The sequence below is a fragment of the Marmota monax genome, unplaced genomic scaffold (assembly GCF_021218885.2).
Source record: "Marmota monax isolate L192 unplaced genomic scaffold, Marmota_monax_Labrador192_F-V1.1 WCK01_AAM20220418_F8-fsc00008, whole genome shotgun sequence".
NCBI classification, from domain to species: domain Eukaryota; kingdom Metazoa; phylum Chordata; class Mammalia; order Rodentia; family Sciuridae; genus Marmota; species Marmota monax.
Window position 1 is genome coordinate 26,720,378 of NW_026694432.1, and position 25,742 is coordinate 26,746,119.

General features: G+C 55.6%; 1 protein-coding gene across 2 annotated transcripts in view; it reads right to left on the reverse strand.

Annotated features, from left to right (window-relative positions):
• Positions 1–19,729: 19,729 nt before the first annotated feature.
• Positions 19,730–25,742, reverse strand: part of Pax7 (paired box 7) — an 86,589-nt gene continuing 80,576 nt past the window's right edge. For both annotated transcript variants that reach the window (XM_046469160.1, XM_046469159.1), the window contains exon 9: positions 19,730–19,845. In XM_046469160.1, coding sequence (XP_046325116.1) covers positions 19,730–19,845 — 116 coding nt within the window. The remainder of the gene's footprint in view (positions 19,846–25,742) is intronic.

Here is a 25,742-nt window from a genome sequence, read left to right on the forward strand (position 1 = left end):
TTTTTCTTTGAAGGCCTCAGAATTCCTTAGCAAAGTGGCCTGCCCTGCTTGGTCACAGCTAATGCTCCAGCCTCCATGCAGAGAGGTGTGGAGGGACCCTCCTTCTCACAGATGGGACACTGGGGCCCAGGGAGGAGTTGATCTGCTCAACCTCAGAGATTCGCTTCTGAAACTCTGAATGTTGGATCCTAAAACCCGCTTCCTTTCTGCCTGGCTGGCTGCTTTCTCTCTCTCTCTCTTTTTTTTTTTAAGAGCAGACAATATTTTAATAACATTTAAGAGTGGGCTGATATGCAGCTAATTCTCACAACTTTTGTTATTTTTAGATTCTCATTGGTGCTTCTTGGTCTCACAGAATGGTGGCTTCATTGTGGCATATTCGTTTATACATAAAAATGGAATCTGATCTGCTTGACTTTCTGAGCTGGAGAATGGCCCAGTCTTCACCCGGCCGTGGGTTCCCCAGGGGGACAGGCAGGGTGGACTGCAGAGATGGATGGGGTCAGAGGGAAAGGGTGTGGTCTAAGTCTGCACCCCCCACGGAGCACCTTCCTGGCAGTGGTGAGGAGCTGAGATCTGTGGGCAGTTCCCTGCCTTGTCCAGAACACCTGGTTGTTTCCCCTCTGAGATGTAGAGCGGGTCCCTTGAGTGAGGCCCTCCCTGCAAGGCAGTTGCAAGACGGGACCAGATGGAAGCAGCTGGAACATTTGGAAACAAAAGTAAAAGAGCTAAAAAAGCAAGGGGGGGGGGCGGGAAGGGGGGGAAGGGGGTGGGGGGGGCAGGACAGGGGTGGGGGTGGGGGTGGGGGCTCAAGGGAAGCTTCGCAGGCACCACCAGTGTCTCCTTCCCGCTCCCATGACCTCTCCAACAGGAGTGAAGACAGAGCTGAGCTGGAGGAAATGCGGGCCAGGCTACGCTAGTCCCATGCAAAGGGCCAGAATGACCCCTAAGGAGGGTCAGGAGGAACATGGCTGGCCCAGAGAGGGACAGGGGACCAAGTATAGATTGGAACCCAGTCTTGAGGACGATCTCTGGGGAACTGGAAGCGGTGAAGCCCACCTAGCAGACGCTAGGTTGGAGCAGGAGGCTCAGAACCGAGACCAAGAACCAAGGGAGAAGTCCAGGGTCCACTCTCAGGTGCTTTGGGTGCAGGTCTGTTGACCCAAGAGGTCCTCTCCAAGCTCACACCAAAGGGATGGGATGCCAGATGGTGGGCTTATAGACACAGGAGGTGGAGGGCGGGAGTCGAATGACCTTCACCAGTCACCCAACTTGGTATGGGACAGAGAGCCCCTCGCAGGGAGCTAGGACCACTGACTGCCACCCTCATCTGTTCCTTCTGAAGCCCAAAGTTTCACGGCAGTGGCTGCTCATCCTCTCGTCCCCGGCCACCAAGAGACAACAGAATGGGAAATAATTAAAAAAACAGGAGTGAGGATTGAGGGGGGGGGATGCTGGGTAGGAGGAGAGCTGGGGGCTGGGGGAGCCGTTTCCAGAGGGGAGTGGGAGGCGGGTTGGCTGGAGATACCAGCAGATGCGATTCTGCAGATAAGCGTAGCAACTTAGATAAATCTCAGGCTTTGGAGCGGGTCGCCTGCGTCCCCTCTCCTCCGTCTGCCTTTCTTCAATTTTATCTCTGAGCCAAGGGAGGGGGAGGGGGAGGCCGGGACTCGGAGGGGTGAGGAGCCGGGAGGCGGGGAGCGCAGGGAGGGGGGCCAGCTTCATCTTCGGGGACTTTGGCTTTTCTTTTTAATGTGTTTTTCCCAGAAGGTGGGAAATGCCAACACACACTCGGAGACCTAGAAGGCGGCCTATGTTTTTTAAAAAGCGGCGGACAAAAATCAAAATATTTGAAAATGTATTTCATGGTAATTATGTCATATTTCATGGGCTGGTGGCACTACTGAAAGAGAGGCTGAATGCCTTAATTTGTATAGAAATTGTAATCATTTGTTCATTTCAAGGTGAAAATTGCATTTTTTAATTTAAATTGTATCCTGCATGATAGTCTATTATCTAGTAAAATTGTCTCCATGTCTGAATGCCTTATATGCAGTTGCAATGCTTGTTACAAATCCACTTATATTCATAAAAGCAGGTGGACATCTCAGGAAATGGGAGCCGTTGTGTGTGTGTGTGTGTGTGTGTGTACACGCGCGCGTGCGTGGGGATGCAGTGGCCCCTCTGCCCATCTCTCACTCCTTCCCAGCCCCTGCACTCACCTCAGACAATGATACTCATGTCAGGATCCAGATCTGCTGAAGAGATGGTAATTAGCTGGGATAGACGGGGAGATGGAAGGGTGAGCCCTGGGCGGTTGGGAGCCTGGGCAGGGCTCTGCTCCAATACCACAGCGTGCCCCCTGCAGGTTGTAGGCTTGATCCCTTCTCTGGGCCTCAGTCCCCCCCAGATCTAAAGCTTGACTTCCTCCAAGAGAAGATTCTGCATCCATCGGGCGAAGAACCCAAGTCCAAGCTCAGCTGCCCCCGTCCAGCCCCTGCTCTGTGGTCACACTCGCCCTGAGGTCCTATAGGATCGCCTTCGCCTTTCCGGGCCTGTTTCCTCATCTGTAAATTGGCAACAAAATCTGCATCATATGGTGGTTTCTGCAAACTACAGGCTTCAGGCCAAATGCTTTGTTCAGCCCAGGAGCCTAGAGTGGTTTTTATGTTTTATTTTTTTTGCATTTTTTAACAGTTGAAAAAGTAAAGAAGGATATTTTGTGATGTGAAGTTATATGAAATTCAAATCTATGGGCTCATAAAGAAATTTTTACTGGCACAAGGATGCGCTCCTGGGTTCACACGAGGCCACTCTCACGCTGTTGTGGTCGAGTCGCGGAGCTCTAACAGTCTAGGTAGCCCACCAGGCCAAAAACTTTTGCAGCCTAGCTCTTTACGGAAAAAGTTTGCCCACCTCTGAGATAATATAAGCTCAGCACTTAGCTCAGCATCCAGCACGGGGCGGGGGGAAGTCTGGGTGTCAGGAAGAAAATTAGGCACCTGGTGTTTATATGGCAGGTACCATATGCCCTGCCTACACCTGGTACCTATGGGTCAAGGTGCAGAATTTTACTTTGGGTCAAAAACTAGAATTGGACTTTGTTTCCTCCAAAGAAATGGTGCCTGGAGTTTTCTTGAAAATTCCATGATTTTTTGTTTTTAAACTCTTGGGTGTCAAAAGGGGCTGTGGACCAGGAAGTAGATGCTCTTGTCCACCCACTGATTCTGGGCCTCAGGTTTCCATTGGTAAAACGGGTCCCCTCCAGCCAGAGTCCTCTACGCCACGGACAGACAACTAGCATGTTCCTGCCCGAGGGGTTAATCTCTTCCTCTGCTGTCCCTTGGTCACTCTAGAACCCACTTAGAGGCTTCGCCTCCCCCCGTTTTGGTTGCTCATTTGACCAGCAATTTCCAAACCTCTCCTGTGACTGAGCCCCTGCTGTGCCAGAGCAGCTTGCAGACCTGAACTCCAGCCTCCTTTGTCAGAGAGAAAGGAACGCTGCAGCCCAACCCTAGCTGAGTGTCATTTGGTATGTGACTTCACCTCTGAGCCTCAGTTTCCCCAACCATAAAGTGGAACCTATGATTTCCTGTTAGGGTCTGTAAACAAGTCAGGATGGCGCCTGGCATTTTGCCAGAGGGAGTGGTTTGTGAACTAACGCCAGCGAGCCATTAAGTGTGGAGATTCCTTATTGGTTGACTGCTGTATCTAGTTTATGCTAATTAGATAAGCTGTGTGGAATGTATATATACCCCTCCTGTCCTACAATAAACGGCTCCCACTCCTGCTGTATCAATCTATACAAGTTGCTCGTCACCCCCCCCCCCGTTATTTTGCTGCGGCAATTTCCCTCTCCCTTTACTGCGGGGAGACGGGGGTGGGGGGGTGTTCTCGGTGACTGTAAAGAGGGTTATTTAAGGATTTATCTTTCCTGGGATTCAGGCTGGGACAACTTGCCCCAGGTCACATGAGTTTAACGCCAACACACAGGCTCTTAATTACCCAACACCTTCCCTCTCCTGACAGCTTCTATGACCAAAGGGGACGCCAGGCTTCTGTGTGTGCCTGGAGGAGTTCAGGGTAGAGGCGAGTTAGGGTCGGAGTCCCAGGGCCTCAGTTTCCCCGTGGGCTGTCAATACTGGGGGTGTCAGAACCAACAATAATGACAGTAGCAATAATGATGAAGGTACCTGTCCAGTCCCCAGTGGTCCCGGCCTAATGGGCAGGGGCCAGAACTGCTGTTTCTCTCTGCTTCCAACCCGCAGCAGCCAGGGCTGAGAACAGCGCGCTCCACGTGCTTGAAAGAGGGGCCCTGTGTGGTGGCAGACAATGTCCAGGGCCTCCAGTGGCTGGTCCTGATGTCCCTTCAGCTCACTCCTGCTCCGGGAAATGCCACCCCACCTCAGGAAGACTGAGGGCTCTGGGGTGAGCAGAAGTGAACCCTAAGGCTGATTCTAACTCCGCCCCCACCCCTCGCACCCCTGTGTGACACCGTGAGGACGTGCGAACTCCCTGAGCTTCCGGAACTGCTGTGACAACCCGCCTGGGGCAGGCAGGGTCCAGTGGATCCCAGGGAGTGAGAGCCAGCAGGAGCCAGGAGAGCCTGACCGCAGGTCCTCCCGGCAGCACCGCCCTGGGCACCTGGGCGGACTCTCGGGCCAGTGGCTAATGGTGTGTGGGGGGGTGGGAGGCAGTGGCCAGCAGTTAGCAGACTTTCTTGGCAATCTTCTAAGTGAGTTCGAGTTCGTAACAGCACACACCCATGGCTGGGCCACCCCTGGGGGCCTCGAGGATTTATTTAGGGACAGACCATGTGCCAGGCCAGTTCCTGGTCCCCCACCTGCCTGAGTGTTTCTCCCCTCTCCAGCGGTCCCTGCTGTGACTGCTTTGCTGGAGTCTCGTCTGCGTTTGAACTCTGGAGGGCCTGGTCCTCGGCTCTTTGCCTCCTCTCTCTCCTACCCCACTCGCTCTCTGCATGATGGCAACCAAACGGGACCCACCAGCCCCACTCCCGGGACTGAGATTGCAGGCTCAGAAGCCTCCAGGCGTCCCCCACTGTGGCAGCTCCTCCGGCCTTCTGAGCTCTGACACCCTGGCTCCTTCCCTGGTCCTACAACTCATCGAAGGGCCCCAGATCTACCCACCGACTAGACCCAAAGCCCAGGGCCCTCCATCCACTCCTCTCCCACTTTTCCAGTGCTGGAGGGGGACACGTGGCTCCTCCTCCCACATGTTACTGGGTCCGCCCACTCCCACCTCCATCCTACCACCCAGTCGGGGCCACCCCTGTCACTATCCCCTGGTTCCCTGCAGCCCCTCTTGCCAGCATAGGCTAATCTCTGTACAGCAGTCGGTGGCCCTCGTCCATTCTCTGAGTGAATCAAAGTCTAAGCTCTGGGCCAGGTTCTGCAGGGCCTCTAGGACCTGGCTGCTGCTCATTCCAACCTTCTAATCTCCTACCACAGTGAATGGATGAATGAATGAATGAGTGAATAGTGAATGAATGGATGAATGTATGAGTCAATGAATGAGTGAATGAGTGAATGGATGAATGAATGAGTGAATGAATGAATGAATGAGTAAATGGATGAATGAATGAGTGAATGAATGAGTGAATTAATGAATGAGTAAATGGATGAATGAATGAGTGAATGAATGAGTGAATGAATGGATGAATGAGTGAATGGATGAATGAATGAACGAGTGCATGAATAGATGAGTGCACAAGAAACAGCCTGCATTGGGAATTAAGAGATGGACCCCAGCCCTGGGTTCTCTGGGACTTTGGACAACCGTGTCCCTGGGACTTAGCTCTAGTGCTGGTTGGCTCTCTCACCACCGTGCCTATGAAATAGTCACTGCTATGCTCCTTTCACAGAGGAGCAAACTGAGTCCTGGCAGGGTTAGGTCCTTTGCTGAGGTCACCTGCAGCAATGGAGAGACCCAGGATTTGTTTTTGGTTGTTTGTTTTGGGCTGTGCTGGGGAGGGAACCCAGGACCTCATCATGCTAGACAAGGTCTCTCCACCCAGCTACATCCCCAGCCCGAGACCCGGGATTCTCACAGCAGCACGTGTCGTTCCAAATCCTGCAGTCCCTCCCCGTGTGCCTGTAGGTTGGGGCCAGAGACACACCCAGCTGCTGCTGACATGCCACTTGACCCCACATCAGGGGTCCCTCATTAGCAGCACCCTGCCCAGGCCTGGCGAGGACACTTTGTATAAAACAAAATGTGCCCAACTGAAAACAGGCACCTGCCACATCCAGTTGTCTTTCAGAAAGAACCAGATCCGTGGCTCCTGTGGCCAAGATGGGACATTCTGTTAATTTGGTGCCTCTGGACACAGCCTTGCGTGACAGAGTTCTCAGCTGTGCAGCCTCTAATGGAACCCGCCCTGCGTGGCCCCCAACCCAGGCCTTCCCCACCTTGGTGCCAGGAGGTGGGTCAGATGGCTGGGTTGCAGACACTGTCCTGGGCTTTGGAGGATAGTTCATTACTTACTAGACGCCAGGAGCAGCCCACCCACCCACCAGGACAACCTAAAATGTGTCTAGCCGTCGTCCAACATCCCCAGGGGGCGGGGACCAAGAACTGTCACTCTCATCTAAAGCTAGCCCGATCCAGAACTGTCCCGTCTTACACCTGACAGCTCTTGTTCTGTGGCACTTTTCCATGCAGCAGGCTTCCAATAATCAGCACCTCATTAGGGATTAACTACCAGTGAGCACCTACTGAGTGCCAGGCACCCAAATTTAGCATAGACGCACTTTATCCACCCCTTGGGTAGGTGCTATTTCACCCATTTTACAGATGAGGAGATTGAGGCTCAGAAGGATGAGGTGAGTTACCCAAGGTCATGCACCTGGCCAGACGCCCACCCAGAGCCAGGCTCTCTGCCTCGCGTGCGCCTGCATTTGGTCCAAACCATTTTGCCAGCCATGGTGTTGTGATGTTCAGATTCTGGAGGAGGAGACCCAAGCTCACGGGATGTCCCTGAGTTCACTGAGTGTCCCCTGGCCTCCGTAATCATTGGAGCCAGGATCTGACCCCAAGGCTGTGAGAGGAGCATGCGCCCTTCCCGCCGTGGCTGGCTGCCCTCTGGACGGGCACACGCCGCTGACTTGGCAGGTGCTTAGGGCTGCTCATTTACTCGCTCCAACAAACAGCACCGATGCCACCCCATGCCAGGCTCTTCATCTTTTGGATGCGGAGGGGAGGCGGGCAGTGGTGCGGATGAAACGAGATTGGCGGGGGATTTTCTCTGACGCGGCTGGAGGAGGCCTGTCTTTGCTCTTGGGAGACTTTTCATCTGATGGTGCTTTTCCAAGTGTAGACACCAGGTCTGGCTTCACCACCCACAGTGTCATCTTGGGGACACTTCTCTGCCTCTCTAACATTGGCTTCCTGATCGGAAAACTGAAGATGACCCTTTTCCGTTCTCAGGGTGTCTTAGGGACCAGGGGAAGAATCCAGGGAACGCTGTCCCCACGGGCACTAAGGACAGAGTCCTTGAAGGGGCTTCTTTCCATCATCACGAGGACCTCACTGTCTCCTTGTCCCCATTCCTCACCTGAGCACTACCCTTGGTCCACCCTCAGTCCAGATGGTCAGCCCACGGGCCCTACGCCTTGGGGTGGCCCTGGAGAGAGTCTAGCCCTGGATTGTCCACAGAGCAGGAGGAAGGCAGGGTCCTAATCCCCGTGGAGACTCTGTGGCCACGCAACTCTGCACCCCTCAATGACAGCTGTGACGAGGTCTCAGCTGGAATCCTGGTGGCTGACTGAAGTCCACCCCCTCGGCTTTCCCCCTTCCTTCCCCTGTCCCCTCCAGGTGGGGCTCTCTTCCTCATCCACAGTCTGGGCAGATTAATTATTTCGGTGTTCTCAGACCCAAGAGTTGGCGTGGAGTTTTGGAGACCTCCAGGAATCCTGGCTGGGTGTGGGGTGTGGGGTGTGGGGTGAGGGCCAACAAGGCAGTGCCCGCAGGGTGCCTACCCCTTTCCCCAGGAGGGAATGAAGGATGGTCTCATGCTCCCAGGGTGGCCACCTGGGGACTGACTTCCACCCAACAAATATTTCGGGCCCTGTCCTGTACTCCCCAGGACCCCTGCCAGGTGAAGGGGTGCATGCCTGTGATCCCCACCACTTGGGAGGCTGAGGCAGGAGGATTGAGAGTTCTAAGCCAGCCTCAGCAACTTAGTGAGGCCCTAAATGTCTCTAAATAAAATATAAAAACGGGCTGGGGATGTGGATCAGTAGTTGAGTGCCCCGGGTTCATTCAATCCCAGGTACCATAAATAAATAAATAAATAAACAAACAAACTAAATAGAATAAGTAAATAGCAAGCTGGAGTCATATGTCTGTGAAGGAAATGACACTTATACTCATCAAATGTACCTCCCTTCTCTAGATAGTGTCCTCCGAGGCCATGTGTTCTAACTGGTATAGAAACATCACGGAGGAAAAAAAAAATCCTTAATCACGGGGGACCATTGAGATTTGAGGGTTGCTATAGTTTGGATGTGAGGTGCCCCCCAAAAGCTCATGCGTGAGACAATGCAAGAAGTTTTGGAGGAGAAATGAGTGGGTTGTGAGAGCCTTGACCCACTCAGTGGATGAATCCCCTGATAAGTGTTAACTGAGTGGTAATTGAAGGCAGGCGGGTGTGGCTAGAGAAGGGAGGACTTTCGGGATGAGCCTTTGGGGCATATATTCTGTCCCTGGTGAATGCAGTCTCTCTCTGCTTCCTGGTGCGATAACCCGAGCCACTTTCCCCTCCACGCTCTTCTGCCATGAAGTGCTGCCTCGCCTCGGGCCCAGAGCCATGGAGTCGGCCCTCTGTGGACTGAGACCTCTGAAACCATGAGCCCCCAAATAAGCTTTTCCTCCTCTGATTGTTCTTGTCAGGTCTTTCGGTTGCAGCAGAAAAGTAAAAAGCTGACTAAAACAGGGATTACTCATCTCTGCAGCAGAACCAAGCCTATCCTGGCTAATATGACAGGAGCTTCGTCAGGAAAACCTGCAGAGATCCCGAGAGTAAAGGTCAGTCACACCGGCGGTGTACCACGGTTCCCCTAAGGCCAAGGTGACCACCCCTGGGTGATAATACTCTCTGTGCCGTGTCCTGTGTCATCCCTGGAAGGGACCCCACTCTCTATGAACCTGTAGACAAAGGACAATGGAAAACTTCACTTCTGGAACCCTCCTGGGTCTGCTGAGTGAAGGCCACAACAACGAAACAAACAAATATGCCCAGAATCCCGTCGTCCAGAGGATCTTAACAGGCTCCAGAGTTCCATGACATACTATTCAAAAAGTCCAAGATCACTGACGCCCTAAAGACCAGGAAACCCTAGAGCAATTCAGAAGGGGAAGGCACTGGACAGCTGCTGACCCTGTCATGAAGCAGGCGCTGGAACCATCAAGACCTTCAGGGGCCATTAGAACCACATTCTGTGAGGTGCAGGTGGACAGGCTTGAAGAGAAGGAAAAGGGAGCGATTCCTGGTGGAAACAGAAGTTATGGGGAAGAACCAGATGGAAATCTTATAACTGAAGCCTGCAGTATCAGAAATGTTTCAAAAACTCACTGGATGAGTTCAATAGCCGGGGAGAGATGACTGAGAAAAGAGTCCTCGAACCGGAGGACAGATTCAGAGAAACTGTGTAATCCAAATAATAGAGAAAAATGATTAAAAAAAAAAAACAAAAACAAACAGAGGCTCAGAGACCTGCGAGACCCTAAGAAAAGATGCCATTGAAATCCCTGAGTAGGAAGAATGAGAGAGACAGAAAAAATCTTTTGTAAAAATAATGGCTGAAAATTTCCCAAACATATTGAAAAGACACAGATATTCAAGATGACCTCCCAAATGCACCGATGTAACTGAATCAAACTTTTGACAATGAAAGAAAGGTCTTTAAAGCAGTCAGAGGGAAAAAATGTTCAAATGATTGCAGATATGACATCAGAAACCATGGAGCCCAAAGACATCGGAACACCTTTTCTAAAGAAGACAGCCATCTACCCAGAATCTTCTCTGTAGAAAAATATCCTTCATGGGCTGGGGTGGGGCTCAGTGGCAGAGCGCTGGCCTAGCATGTGTGAGGCACTGGGTTCGATCCTCAAAAAACATATAAATAGATAAAGATAAAGGTCCATTGAAAACTTTAAAAGTATCCTGCAGGAATGAAGGCAAATGAGAAAATCTGGGGTGAAGAAAAATCCAAAGAATTCTTGACCATAGGAATGCACTAAGGAAATGTTAACATAAGTTCTTCTGGCTAAAGGAAAGGATCAGAGGGAAACTTTAGGAATAAAGACAGAGTAACAGAAATGTTGGATATCTTGGGAAATATAAGATTATTTTTAAGTTCTTTAGAACATATGATTAAAAGTATCCAATTGCCCCAGAGGGATCAATGTACATACATTAATACATACGACGACTACAGCATCAAGTGTCATAGACCTTCTAGGTTTTCTTTTGTACTTCTAGGTAAAATATTAATTCCAAGTAGATGGTGGAATTTAGGAATGTTTATTATATCCCTAGACCCATCATTAAAAAATAATATAGAGGTATAGCCCAAGCGCCCATAGCTTACTAAGATAACACTAAAATATATTAAAATAACTCAAAAGAAGGCAGCATAAAGAGAGAAACAAACAAAAAGAAGTTACAAACAGAAAAATGACCAGCCTAAATTTACTTACATCACTTATTACATTAAACATAAACGGCCTAAATACAGACCTTACAACACAGAGATCGTCAATTCCTGTTAATGCTCCCTGTCAGAAACCTACTAATTACCTACATAATCAGACTCTAAAAATTTTCAGAGTGTGTATTTATGAAAAGCACACTTGTTAAATAGTCATTTTAATTGTGATTTTCTTGATGGTATTAGCTTCCTTCTCTAGATCGTCCCAAATGTTCCTTACGTCAAGTGAAGTTATCAAGGAACTGCGTCTAGAGCATGTCCTGTTGTCCTCCCTCCTCACCTGCCCCCAGAAAACCTTTATAAGAGACATTTCTTTACTATGCATCTTTACATATTTCACAAGTTTATTCCGAAGTTGTCATTTATCTTATCGAATAGTTTCCTCTTTTTGGGAAGACCCCAGGTGTAAATTGCTTATAGTATTTGAACCTTCTCTTAGCAAGTTCCTTATTTTCTCAAGGACATTGATATTTATAACTCCTCGGGTTTCCTGTTTTCCGTGGGCTTCCTGGAAGCTCCAGGATCTTCCCCATAATGTTGGCGAGTATTCCTACAGGAAAAGGTCCAGCCATCAAGTGAGTTTGTGAAATGAGACGAAAGACAGTCGATTGGGTTTCTTAATCCCATGGTCATATGTAATCCCCACACCCCCTTGGAGGTCGGTGCCATCCTTATGCCAGTTCATAGATGAAGGGGAAGGTGAGTCCCCCCTGAGGTTTACAGCGCTCACACCAGATTACCCAGTGGTGGCTTCAGGATGGGAACCCCCTGCCACAGGAGGTTGTCAGGCGGCTCTCTGACCTGAGAACCACTCTCTTGAACTGTCTGTCGGCAGATTGCGTACAGAAAGCCATCGACACAGAGGATGCTCCTCCTTACAGATGGGGCAGCTGAAGTGCTGGCTTCACAAAGGAGGGGGCCATCTTCAGGGACAGGTGAGGCCTGGCCCCAGGTCCCAGGGAAAGCAGAGGCTGCTACCCCAGCCCTTCCCTGAGCCCTTCCACCTGGGAGTATCCCCTCTGCTGTACAATGGCCAGCGCTGCTCCTGGGGACCCACAAACCCCTGCTGCTCCTCGGGCCCAGGCCCCTATTTTGGAGGCCTGGCTCCTGCGAGCTGGAAGCCCTCCCTGGAGATAACTGCTCACCGCTGAGCGTTTCCCGGGAGTGGAACAGGTTCAGCCTGACAGAAGGATTTTTTTTTCTAAATTTCCCAGACAATGGGCCTCACTCTTCACCCCTCTGCCCTACAGATGGGCATCCAGACCCTGTGCGCCCCTCGAGGAGGGCGGAATGCTCTTTCCGGTTCTTGACTTTGGCCATGAGCCTTGCCTTGGCCTTGGGACGTCGGTGATCTGACCAGAGAGGCCTGAAGTAGATATTGAAATACATGGGACCGCGGTGCCCTTTGAACCCTGGTCATCCGCAGCCATGGCCCCGTGGCTGCCTTCTTCGTCGCCACAGCTGCACTCGGAGCTCGGCTCCCGGTGCGAGTTTTCTCCTGCGATGGCTCCAGCACCACCCCGCGTCCCCTCACGGCCTCTGCAGGTCAGGAGTCTGCACTGCGTGGCCGGGGCCCCTGCAGGGGAGTCCCCAGGCTGAGGCCCGGGGTGGTCAGGGCTGGGGCTCATCTGGAGGCTGGACTGGGGGGAATCTGCTCCCAGGTTGGCTGGGAGGGTGGCATTGGCTCCTTGCCGTTAGAGGAGTGAGCGCCCCCTTCCTTGCTGGCTCTTGGACACGGGTCACCCCAGCTCCTAGAGGGTGTCCTCACCTGCAAGCCACGCGGTCCTCTCCCAGCATGGCAGCCCACTTTGTTCAGCCATCAGCTCCAGGCTGCCGTGATGGGCTCTGGTGACACGTGACACAGTCACCAGGGTGAGGCCTTTCCCGTCACCCTTGCCAGACGTGCAGCTGCCGAGAACCCCGGGTGGCCAGACCCCAGCAGCCCACAGCCCGCAGGACGGAGAGCCAGCGCCTTGTGGGCCCAGGAGTTCTCACGTGGGGGCTGGTCCCCAGGCTTCGCCGTGGTGACGGCCGGTGGCGGGTGATCTTTTCCAGAGCACGTCCTCCTGGCTCCCAGGGACCCAGCTCTGTGCTGGGAGGGAGGCCGCCACAGTGGACGGAGCTTTGTTTTGGTACCAGGTGAATCTGAGTTTCAACCTCGGTTCCTCCCATTTCTAGTTGGGGACCCGGGGACCATGACTTCACTCCCTGGGTCCATTTCCTCATCTGTGTAATGGGACCCGCGAGGCCTGCCGTGTCCGGATGGTGGAGGCCACAGCTCCGGATGTGGTGCAGGACCGCAGCCCCTCTGCCCATCTGTCCAGGGGGAGCAGGTGGAGGGGATTCTGGGCAGGGTCCCGAGCTGTGCTGCCTGGCTAGTGTCACTGCTGGGGAGGACGGTGGCCTGCAGGAGTCTCTGACCCTGGGTGGACTCTCAGTGTGAGCCAGATGGCAGGAGGCCGCCCTGCCAGGCTCCTGTGGGCACCACCCTCAGGCAAGGCCCCACTCCAACCCTCCAGCCCCTTGGTGCTAACATGTGACCTGGCCTGCTTCTCCCTACCCCTGACCCGTCATGTGACATGGGCCGGTCACTTTCACTTTGGGACCTTTCCCTCCCTCACCTTCGGGTTGAACTCCCACTTCCCGAGGTTGTCATGCTGATAACGTGACAAAGGCTCTGGCTGGGCCATCGTGGGGCTATAGGACAGGCTGCCCACCTATGTGGGTTGCTGTGTCCCCTGCGGCAGGGCCACCAGGAGAGCAGTCCCTGTCTCCCCTCCGCACCCCGGGCCTCCTTCTGTCCTCATGAAAACCCTCTGTGACAGGGGCCGGAGGGGACCGTGCTGAGTGCTGAGCCCCAACCCCACTCCCTGCTCCCTTGGAGGTTCAGTGTGGCCTCAGAGTCCAGCTTGGGCGGAGGCTCTGGGTGCCAGGGCACCTGGCTCCCTGTCTTTCCACCAGAGGCCACAGCCCTTGTCAGGATGCCACACTCCAACAGCCCGTGGTGGGTGCCATGGGGTGAAGGTGCCTCCCAAAGTTCATGTGTTGGAAACTTAATCCCCAAATTAATAAATCAAAGGTGTAAAGTTGGGGGCCCTTAGGTGAAGTCATGAGTGTGCGCCCCCCCCATGGCATGAGTGGCTTTATGAGGAGAGAGACCTGACCTGGGTCTCTGTCCCTCCACGTGGCTGTCTGCCTTGTTATGACATAGCAGGAGTCCTCACAAGATGCCACACAGATGTCTGCAGCGTGCTCTCGGACCTCCCAGCCTCCAGAACTGCCAGCCAAATAAACCTCTTTTATTTATAAACAACCCAGTCCCAGGGACTTTGTTACAGCAACAGAAACCAGTCTAAGAATAAGTAGTGGACACGAATAGGAACAAGAAAAAACGAGCCTTTGGAACCACCAGGATGTGGGGCTGGTGTTCACCATATTCTGTCATGATACAGTAAGCAGTCTTTATTCCCGTGGGAAGGATGGGACAGCTGAGGGATATGACTTGCTTACAGAGGGGACCTGGGACCAAAGCTGGGATTTGGTCCGAGGAAGTACATTTTGATTCTTTCTGGGGGAGACACAGAAGTGACAGGTGCTCTGAGCGCAGGCTTCTTGCTGCCCCTGGGGGTGAGTCTCGCTCTCCCAGCGGCAGCTGTAGATGTGGCCAGAGGAAGGAAGATGATTCTCTGTTCTGGGAGGACCAGAGTCTAGACTCCACTACCCAACAGGTGGGGACTGTACTGAGTGTCCGTCCCGTGTGTCCCTCCCACTCGGTGGCTCCATTCATCTGCTAGCCCAGGAGCCTGTTCCCCCTCACCAGCTCTTGTCACCTGAGGAAAGCTCGTCCACCATAAGGAGGGCGTGACAAAGGAGCCGGAGGACACTGCTCTGCAGCGTCTGTGGCAAAGCTGGCAGATCCAGGCGTCTATCCCACGTCCGTCCCCCTCTCCTAGGCAGGTCCCCTAAGAGGGTCAGTGAGCGCTCTGGAGCACGGTGGCGGACAGCTCCCAGCTCTCAGGCCACTGGGGCTCCTCCAAGCCTGCCTTCAGCTCAGGTGACTGTGATGGTGACCGGGGGGTCCCTAGAGGGTGTCCAGCCTGCTTTCTAAAAATGAAAACTGTCCCAGGACCCACGAAGAGTCTAACACAGAGCGAGGGTGGGGTCTGATTGGCTCTTGACTCTCTCCTGTGTCTTCCTGACTGAGTGATGGTGGCCTGGTGGGGGAGGGGGAGGAAGAGGGACAGACACGATGGATGGGATGGATCGAAGTCGGAAGCATGAGTTGCTGGGACTTTGCAGGGACGGCAGGGACCCCGCATGGGGGAGGGTCCTGGGGGTAGCCTTCGGTTGGTCTCAGACCCTGGGAGAACCCAGCCTCCCCCTGGGTCCTGCCCTGGAGGACCAGGCCTGGGCCGTATCCGCTAAGGTCAACAGGAACCTTGACCTTAGTCAATTCTTCATTTATGATTCCTCTCCCAAACTGCCCTACTGCCCTCTTCCTGTTTAGAAGACCGTCCAAGGAAACCAGAACCCTGGAAAGGGGTGCAGACCCCAGTTCAGAGCCAGGGGAACACGGTGGCATGGACACTGCTGGCCCCTGCCCAGGTCCCCTCTACGGGGACAGTGCACATGTCCCTGAAATGCTGTGAAGAGCTCGCGGCAGCTCCTTTCTTGCAGAATTTCAATCAGAGCTGCAGGACACGCAGGTCTCTACTCAGCCACCCGCACCCCAGGGCACCAGTAGCCAAGGACGGGGCGGGGCACAAAAGGCCACCCCACGGGCTCAGCAACTCCCTGCCCAGGAATCCCCACATCAGGTGACATGCCAGCTTCCAAGCCCTCTCCCGCCTCTCCATCCTGTATCCCGGGAGAGAACTCAGGAGGTTCTAAGCTTAGCGACAGGAAGTTTGTTGTGGCGAAGGGAACCCAATTCCCTCTCCTTCTGACATCGCACTGTTCCTCTGAGCTCAGAGCTGCTCCAGCAACTCCATCTGTTGATCAGATATCGATTAGGCACCCACTGCATACTGGTAGCTGCTTAGCACTGGGGGACTCAGTGGGGTGCGAGAGAGTCCCCGTTCCCACCCTGACCTTCTGTACTAGGTCAAAAGGCTTCCCCGACACCCCTCAGTCCCCAGCCCCAAATGGCAATCAGTGGAGTACACGGAACCTTTAAAATGCTTTTAATTTCTTTTAATGTATAACGGTTACGCCTGAGTTACAGAGGCAGCGCTTACAAGCAGCAGGTAGTTAAAGCAAATACCAGTTTCTCTTTCTAGTCTACTATTCCATATAGCTGAATAAATTATGGTGCGATTATATTTAAACACATACCCTCACGCGCCCGCACACACCCACGCACACCCTCTCCACGCACACACTCTTCCATGTGGAGGAAAACTGTTGAGAGTCAGACACGGGAGCAATGGTGCTGCCGTTACAAGGAAGGAGGAATGATCTAGAGTGCGATGTGGCAATTTCCCAGGTCAGGGGGTTGGCCATGTCCAAGTTGACAGAAGAAGCCTCCAGCACACAGGTGTCTCGGAGCATTCAAGACGGCGGCTGGAGTGCGCCCATTTGGTCTTGGCTGGATGCTTCTGCAAGGAGGGGAGGAGAGAAGACCCGTGTACCCCGAAAGCATCCAAGATGGAAAGACACATTCAGGAGCTCGAGGAGAACATCAGCCCGAGAGAAGATCCAGAGAAAGAGTTTAGTTGGCAAACGTGGAGTTCCGGGTTGAGGTCCAAGATCCGAATCCCACAGTGTTTCACCAGCTCCATCCGAGACAACACTGGATCGCTGGCGGCCTGCTCCAAGTCCAGGACCTGTCCTGTTCTCCCCCACGGTCAGGTGGACATCCGACCTCCGCCCGTCTGCTGGCCGACCCACCTCTGCCTGCGTCTTCTCTCTCTTTTCCTTATCCCCCTACTTCTCGGCTTCCTCTGCTCTTTCAGTTCCTCTGGCAAAAGAGCATCAAAAGTGAATCAAGTAAAAAATAAGAGTAGAAGAGCATACCTCGGGTCTTACACGTCACTTTGTTTTTTTTCATAGCAAGAGAGAAAGACCAAGTGAAAAAACAAAGCAACAAAGTGAAGGAACTCAACGGAGCCCGGAACACACGATAGGCGACATATCCCTACAGATGGTCCCTGGCACTAGCACGACACACACTGTGGGGGTTTTCTTTCCTTTTTTTCTTTTTTAGTATATATATTTATATATAAAAAGTCAACTTCCTATAAACAAACAGCACGTCACCACGTTTCCAACTAATATACAGTGGGCTCAGGAGAGGAGCCCCCATAGGTAGGACCAGTAGCTACTTGGGACAGTTGGAGGAGACATCTCTGCTCTTGCTAGGGACTCTATTTACAGGGATGGGTGGGGTTGTTTCTGGGCCGGCCTGGCCACTGGACTTCAAGGCCTTTTTCTAGGCTGTGGTCAACCCCCAGGGATTGAAGCTTCGAGCCTCTCGTCCAACCAATATCATTTTCTCGGTGAAGCTGCAAGCTGCCAACACAAGATCCAATTTTATAGAGTGAGTTGGCTAGACCACAAATACACGGGGTTTTAGGGAATATCGGTTGAGGGTTAAGGGTCCCCTGGAAAACCAGTAAGTACCATTGTCTACCAAGACGGTGGCTTGGGAGAACTCAGATGGATGGATGTAATGACAAATCGCTGGGTTGACTCCCAAGCAGGTCTTGGTTTTGTTTCACGGTGGGAGAGGGGGCAGATAATTGGGATTGGTCCTAGCATGGGAATGTCACTATTGGTGCTGGGCTGGGCAGTTTTGATGTCACCTGCCTGAGAGCCCTGCTCCTGAGTCACACAGGCTGTAAAGAGACTCAGCCGTGTTCTGAGCCGGGCCTCCAGGGAAGGATTGGCCGTTAAGGAATGTGGATGAAGACGGCGTTGGTCTTCTGAGTGGCCTTCTGGCCTTCTGCTACAACAGTGTGGACTGCACTTCCAAGGGACAACAAGATCTTCCCTTTTGTCCAGAGCTTGAAGAACCCAAAGTCTCTTCGAGTGGATGCTCCAGTTGGCTGAACCTGACGGGTCACTGCTGTCCGGGTGCCCACTGCTGTCCGGGTGCCCACCGCAACCACAGAGCCCATTTGTCCTCAGTTATCAATAGGTGGCTCTAAACCCCGGGGTATGAGCCGTCCTGGTCAGGGCTCAGGACCGGCTTGGTGTGATCAGTTCTCACGAAGAGAAACAGGTGAGCATGGTCCCACAGGTGACGTCCATGCGGACGAGTGTCCTAGCTTCTTGTCCATTGGGCTCTCCAGGAGGAAGGACCTCAGGCGAGCTCCCAAAGCAGCGTCCCTTCCCTCTAGGAATGTCTCGTTGGCTGAGGGCAAGAGGCCTGGACTGAGCAAACAGGTGGCCTCACGTGCCCAGGTGGGGACAAGCATCAGGGTCCAGTGTTTGTGGATTCCTTGCTGTGTCCCCCATCACAAGTGTCCTGTAGCCGGCTGCACTGGTGCAGGTGAGCTGAGCGAAGCGTATAAGAGGGTGAGGGTGAAGGTGGACGGTTTCCATGAAGGTGAAGGTGGGAAGCGCCCGGGGAGGAGGGGCAGGGTGGGAAGCAGAGGCCCCGGCTCTTGGGAGAGCAGAGCTTGAGGAAGCCGCTGGAGTGCTGAAGGCAGGAAGGAGTCTTTTCTCCTCTTTTCTAGAACCTTCTGCGTCTTCCTCTGCCCAGGCCCATGGTTTGGAAATGGCCACATGCACCCAGGTCAGCTGGACCCGATCAGGAGACAGAGGCCTCTTGGCCCAGAGCGAGTCAGCGCTGAAAGGTGGGTGGGACTGGGACGTGCCCCACCCAAACGCCAAGGGGACTTGGCAGGCTTATCTGAGGGCAGCCAACCCCTGCCCAGTCCAAGACCCTCCTCCGAAGCTCTGGCGGAAGCCCTGCACCCGGCACATCCGGGCCCACGGCGGGAAGATGGCGGCCTCTCCTGCAGCAGGGTGCAGGGTGGGCTCCCGTCTCTGAGGAGCTTTCGTGGGGATCCTGACTCCAGGGATGTGACGTGAGGCCAAGGGCCGGAGCGTCTGGCCTCCATGGCTGGCCGCCCTCCAGTGAAAGGATTTTGGTCAGGAAAGTCCCTTCTGGGCCACCTTGCACCTCTTTGCTGGTGACTGTCCCCTCTGTGTCCCATCTGACCCCGCTGAGGAGGGAGCTGAGCAGCTTCGCAGACCCCCCCTCCCCCGGGGTGGACACGGCTGGAACGGGGCTTCGGTTGAAGAGCCTCTGCCTCCTGGAGCCTGAGGTGGGTCCTGGCGCTCTGGGCCAGCAGATGTGGCCTTCAGGTGTGACCAGCCTGCCACCCCCCACAGCCCCGGCCCTGGTCAAGCCTCTGCCCTCTCCCCAGTCTCCTCGAGGGCTCAGCAGGGCTGTGTGGGGAGGGTCCTGAGGTCCTCCAACTTCCTGGGTGAAGCCGAGACGGTCACCTGCTGACACCCTTGGGGAGACCCCAGGGTCCCCTCTGCTGGAGCCCCAGTGTCCTGAGGAGGAAAGAGCTGTGGTTCTGGTGCTGAGCCAAAGACCCACGGTGGCGGGGGGGGGGCGGTTCCCAGCACTGGTAGCTGACGGGGTCACCCGAGCTTCCCCTGCCCTCTGCCAGGGCACCCCGCTGCAGAACTCAGGTCCACAGGATGGCATCGCAGGCTCCGTCCCGCTCTGGGGCCGAGGCGCCCTGTTCAGAACGGGCCTCAGTCTCCACCCTGGGTCCTGGAGGTCACAGCAGATCTGAGCAGGGGACGTTGCAGGTTGGCCTCAACCCTTCTGGGAGGGACTCCAAGGGGCCATTGAGGGTCCCCAACCACAGGTGACTGACAGGAGGGCTGCACATCTCCAGAGGGCCGCTTATGAGCAGGGGACGGGCTTCCCTCCTGGTCTCCCGTGGCCCCAGGGGGATGAGGGGGACTGAGGCGGAGGCTCAGGGGTCAGGAGGGGGTGGGCTGGGCCTCGGGCTGGGGCCAGTCGCCCCAGGAGCCTAGTAGGCCTGGCCCGTCTCCACCGGCAGGAGTCCCAGCACCGCGGAGTGCTCCCCGAGCTTCATGCGACGCTGGGTGGACAGGCTCACGTTTTTGGCCAGGTAATCAACAGCAGCTGGAAAAAAAGAGACAGAAACTCCTAGAAATTGAGGTTCTTTTGGTCTGTCTTCCATTTACTCCATCCATCCATCCATCCACCCACATACCCATCTGTCCATCCACATATCCATCCACTCATCCATCCACCCATCCATTTACCCCTCCAAAGATCCATCCATCCATCCATCCACCCTTTGGCCATCTATCTGTCCATCCTGGCCTTCCTTTTTTTCTTCCTTCTCTCCCTCCTTCCATCCATCTCTTTTTTAAAAAATATTTATTTTTCAGTTCTAGGTGGACACAATATCTTTATTTTGTTGTTACGTGGTGCTTGAGAATCGAACCCAGTGCCTCACGCATGCTGGGCGAGCGCACTACCTCTTGAGCCACATCCCCAGCCCTCCACCCACCTCTTCCTGAAGCTCTTCTCTCACCTCCTCCCCTGCACTCGGCACACAGTCACCTAACATTTAATGTTCATAGCTTTCTCGTGGGTTCTGCAGGGACAGACGCACAGAGGGGATCCACAGTGTCGAGGGAAGAATAATTGCCTCTTCCCACCAGCCCTCTACCTACCCCAGCTGCGGGGGATGACCAGGGAGTCCCCTGAGTCCAGGTAGCAATAAGGAAGGTCCCTCTGCCTGCTCTGGACCCTGAGCCCAGCTCATGGGTGAAGCCAGGCAAGACCTCACCCGAACGCCAAGGCGGCCTCGTGGGTGAGCTGAGGGGTCCGGCAGGAGGAGGAGCCAGGGCCCGGAGGTGCAGGCTCGGCACCTCTGGTCATGCAGAGGAGACGGACGAGCATCTGAGGATGTGTGTGTGTGTGTGAGTGAGTGGTGCGCACTCGTGTGTGTGAACCCTGTGAACAGAAACAAGAATCTCCCTGAAGCAAGAATGAGGCTGCGTGCGTGTTCGTGCAAGAGCAACGCTTGTGTTCACGCCCACACGCGTGAGTCAGGCACACCTTTGGGAGTAGATGACAGAGGAAGTGGCTGGGCTTGTGCAGGTGCTATGTGCTGTGAGTTCCACCTGAGCCAGGTGCACGTGTCTACCTGTGTCTGGGTGCAGCTGTGATCCCTGGCCTATCCTCCGTGTGCTCTGGCTACCTCAGTAGGGGACTAGCGTCCAAGGCCTGGCCCAACACCCACTCCAGCCCCGCCCCCAGGGGTCACTACTACGTTTCCCACGGTTGGAGCCTGCTGCCTAGAGCAGGTGGGGGGCAGGTGATGGACACAGGCTGAGTGGGAAGGCAGGGGCCTCCTGGACAGTAGCCATAGCTGCTGGGGGCTGGATCACCTTGTGGTTCCAGTGACGCAGGTTCGAGTCCAGTACCTGTCAACTTCAGGGCCTAACATCTCACCACCTGAGCCTCGGTATCCTTGCCTGTAAAACGGGGCTATTTGTTACCCCACCGAGGCTGCAGAGTCCCCCGAAGGCTGAAGGACACACACAGGTGTGGTCAGCTGGGCCTCCCCCGCCATGCCGTGAGCTCGGCCATCGCTGGCTCAGTGTGGTAGAACCCCGAGCCTGGGACTTGGTGAGCCAATGTGACCTTTGATCGGGGCCGGAAGGAAAGTGGTGACAAAGAGGCGGCCACCTCCTGCTCATGTGGCTTTGGGCAAATCACTGTTTTTTGGTACCAGGATTGACTCAGGGGCACTCGGCCACTGGGCCCCACCCCCATCCCCATTCTGTATTTTATTTGGAGACAGGGTCTCGCTGAGTTGCTTAGTGCCTCACTGTTGCTGAGGCTGGCTTTGAACTTGTGATCCTCCTGCCTCAGCCTCCCGAGCTGCTGGGATGACAGGTGTGGGCCACAGCACCTGGTGCAAATCACTCTTCCTCTCTGGGCCTGTGTCCCCGTCTCTAAATTGGGGAGAACAGATTCCAGCCAGCTCAAGGCTGCTGTGAGGAGGGTCACATGAGATGGCGCTCTTCCAGATGTTGGGCACAGAAGGCCTGGGCCAAGGCCCCTGGGTTCCTAAAGGATGTTCAAAGGTCCTCGAGTCCCTTTGGAGTGTCTGGCCTGTGCCCTGAGCTAGCCAGGCTCCAGGTGGGTGGTAGGAGGGTAAGCCCCTCCAGGGTCTGAGGAGCCCCAGGGGCAGCCCACCTCCTGAAGTCCTGGCCTCCAGGCTCCCGGGGGGTGGAGCAGAGGGGGCTGTGGCCTGCTGCCTGCCCTGGACCTGCCCCTGCCCTGCTCTGGGGGTGGGTGGTACACCGTGCCTGGCCTGCAGAGACCCCCAGCTCTGGCCATGCCGTCTCCCCTAGCTGGGTGCCCCGCCAGGAGGACGCGGTCTCAGCGGGGTGATAGGACGGGCAGGAGGAAGAGCTGGCAGCGCCCAGAGCTCGGCCCTGTGGACCCGCTCACAGCACCGCGAGCTCTTTGGTCACTGAATTGTCACCCCAGCTCTTCGAGGCTGAGCCCCTTCCACACAATGGAGCTGACGTCTGGGACCAACTTGCAATGTCACACAGCTCCCACGTCGGGAAGCCAGGCTGCAGACCCAGGCAGCCCAAGGCCCCCTCCCCAAACCCCACAGTGTCCCCAGCAGCCCCTGCAGAATGACCGGGGAAGAGTGTGGGGGGCCCTCTCCACCCGAGACTCACGTGGGTCCACTCCTTCCCCAGGCAAAGCCAGTGACATGTCCAAGGTCACACGGCCAAGTCAGGTGGCCTCTCCCCGGTCACAGACACTGCTCCTGCCCCCCACCCGCCATGTTCCACACTCACTAGGTGGACACGATCCCGTTTAATCTTTCTTTTTTCGGTGCCGGGGACGGAGCCCGGGCTTCCTGCTCGCGGTAAGTGCTCTGCGCTGAGCTGCGGCCCGGCCCCATTTAACGATCCCAGCAGCCCCTGGGCCTTAGGAGTGATGAGGACCCAGGCACAGTTGATGGCCCAGAGTCACACACAGCATGTGACATGGAGGAGCCTGAATGGGTCCCTCGGGTACCTCTAGCCACTCTGCCTCCTCCTTCACTTCTCTGGCCACCAGCCCGTGGCCCAGCACACAGTAGGAGCTTTCCCAGGCCCTGCCCTGTCAAGGTGGCCAAGGGAACATCAGGAAGCCACACTGGCGACCCAGCCAACTCCAAGGGCACCCAACTGTGGCTGCCTCTCCAGGGCGGAGGCGGGGCCGATGAGGGCAGGGCTGTGACATTCCTCATTAGGGCCTCTGTCAGGCCCTCCCTGTCCCTCTGTCTCTCCATGGCTCCCTTCCCCTGCCCCACGCCCGCGCCTGGGCTCTAAACATCTCAAATTAGATTAATCAGGCGTTGGCAGGAGGGTGGCCGCAATGCCAACCCGTAAACAGACACCAGCCGTCAGCGCTGCGTCAGCCGCAGCCCCAGAGGAGGACCCGTCCAGACACAAGTTCTTATTAGACTTGTCAGATCGATTAAAATTCTCTCCACACTCCTGAGCTCTATCAGTGCATCATTAGCTCAGCCCTGGCCTCTGGGAACACCAGGGCCAGATTAATCTGCCGCGTGCCCCTCTCCGGCCCCTGCCCCACTCCCTCCAGGGACAGGGAGGGACAGATAGATGGACGGACAATGGCCAGACAGGAGAGGAAGGTGTGACTGTGTCCCTGGAAAGGTGGGAGGCCTCGAGAGGACTCGGCTGCACGGGGGTTTGGCCATGTGTGGTCCACACACACCTGCGGTGGCCCTCCAGAGATGGAGCACACTCCGATAGCTACCACTGGTGACCTCAGGAGATAACCTCTCTGGGATGCCGTTTCCTCACCCGTGCAAAGGAATCGCCACGTGCTGCCCAAGGTGGCCGTGGGGATGGAGGGCAGGCCACAGTAGATGCTCAATAAACGGTCAGTCCCTTCCTTCCCACACAACCTGCTGTTTCTACCAGCGTATTCACACGCTGGTGATGCACTCGGATCTCAGTGTGCATCTGTGGGTGAGTGTGAAGCTGTGAACACGAATCGTGCACAGGAAGGCCTAGTAGGTGTCCGTAACTGAGCGTCTCACACAAGCTTGTGGCTCTGGGTGGCTGAAGTCAGGAGACACTGAATCCGCCATTCTCCTGCTGTGGGACCTTGGGAAAGCTACCTGGCCTCTCTGAGCCTAGTTTTTAAATCTGTAAGTTGGAGACAAATCGCTTTGAGAAGTTCATGAACAAGGAACATGGATTTCATCCGGTGTCCCCTGGGCTGGCCTCATGCACAGGCAGGTGTTCGTGGGGACAGGTGACCCTGGGCACAACGTGGCAAGCTCAGAATGCGTGACTCTTGACACACACCACGAGAGCCCAGCCGCAGGGTGTCAGTGGCCTGGGGACAGGGGGCAGGTTAGAGTGGAGAAGGGGGTCTGACCAAGAAGCCAAGGGCAAGGGAGAAGGCCCCATAGGAAACTGGAAGGCAGCGGAGTCTCGTCCCAGCCCCTTTCACAGGTGGGAGGACTGAGGCTGCAGGCGTCAAGAGCCCACGCCAGCGGGCAGCAGCGGTGGGGCTGGGGAGGGTGGCCCAAGAGGAGCTCCGAGCTCTCCCTGGAGGACCCAACAGGGAACTGGAGTTGGAGGGGCAGGAGGAGGAAGGGGGAGGAGGAGGAGAGAGAAGGGACAGGGCTCCTCTCGCCTCCTGGGCCCCTTCCCTTTTGATCCCCTCCCCCGCTCCCCCGCGCTGACTCTGGGGTTAATTCTATTTCCGAGCTGGGCAGGCGCCCCTGGAGCAGGGCACGGGCTACGGGTGTGACTAACGCCTGCCCCGGGCCGGCTCTTGATCAAGAGCATGTGTCCCGCTCCGTGCAGGGACATGCGCTGGGTCAGCGGGTCGCCAGGGCCCCTCTGGGAGCACTCCTGTGCACACGAGTGCACTCTGCTCGTGAGCACACACACGTGCTCCCATGAACACACATTCGCACGGTCACACACAGACACGCCACACGCATCCCCCCCCCACAGATTCAAACACATGCTCACACCTGAAGGAACAGCGGCGCACACATATGCACACCTGCACACGGCTGCTCGTTCTGCAGGACCACGCCGTGACACGAACACATGCACACCAAGTGCACGCGCACACACGGACTCGCTCGACCCCACGCACACACCTGAAGGCACATTTGAAACACGGGCGTGCGTGACTGCCACCGAGACGCCCGTGCATTGGTGCACACGCGTGTCTGTGCACATAGACCCACAGGTGCACCGTGCGCACACGACGCCCTTCCTAAGCAGGTGTGTGTGTGGAGTCGCACGCCCACGTTCCCCCACGTGCTCACCGTGCCTTACACACGGACACACACCTCACCCGCTCTACGCAAATGCCAACGTACTAGGACACGTCACGTGCACACAAGCCTGAACTGGGCCACCCGTGGTGCCACCGTCACACTCACCCAAATATATGTGTGCACAGGAGCGGGTTCACACACGGGCAGGGCCACGAGCACAGCTGGCCGGGCAAGGCCGAGGCAGCTGGCCTTCATTTAGCCAGGGAGGCCAAGGCCACAGGAGAGGAGTGGGCAGGAAGCAGTGCGCAGGCCGGGCGGGTGGAGAGGACGCCCCGGGGTCGGGGGGCCTCGCCCCCTCCCTTCGCCTTCTGATTAGTTTGACACCAGCAGGTGAGGCCCTTGCCGGGAGGTAGGGCAGGAGGGGCCCCGGTGACCTCTGACCCCTGTCCCGTCTGGGCCTGCCCTGCCGTTGGCCCCATCGGGCAGCCAGAGGCCGTGGCCAGGTCTGCCCTCCCCAGCCTTTGGTCTGAGAGTCTCCTGTCCCCTGTCTGCAGATGAGGTACTGAGAGGATGGCAGTGGGGGCGGGCAGGGGACATCATGGCAGCTGGGAACACCAAGGCTGAGGAGTTGGGCTGGATGCCAGATTCAAACACAGTTGCCCCAGCCTGGGGACAGCACGGGGCAGGATCTCACACTGTGCCACCAAGCTGGCCATTCACT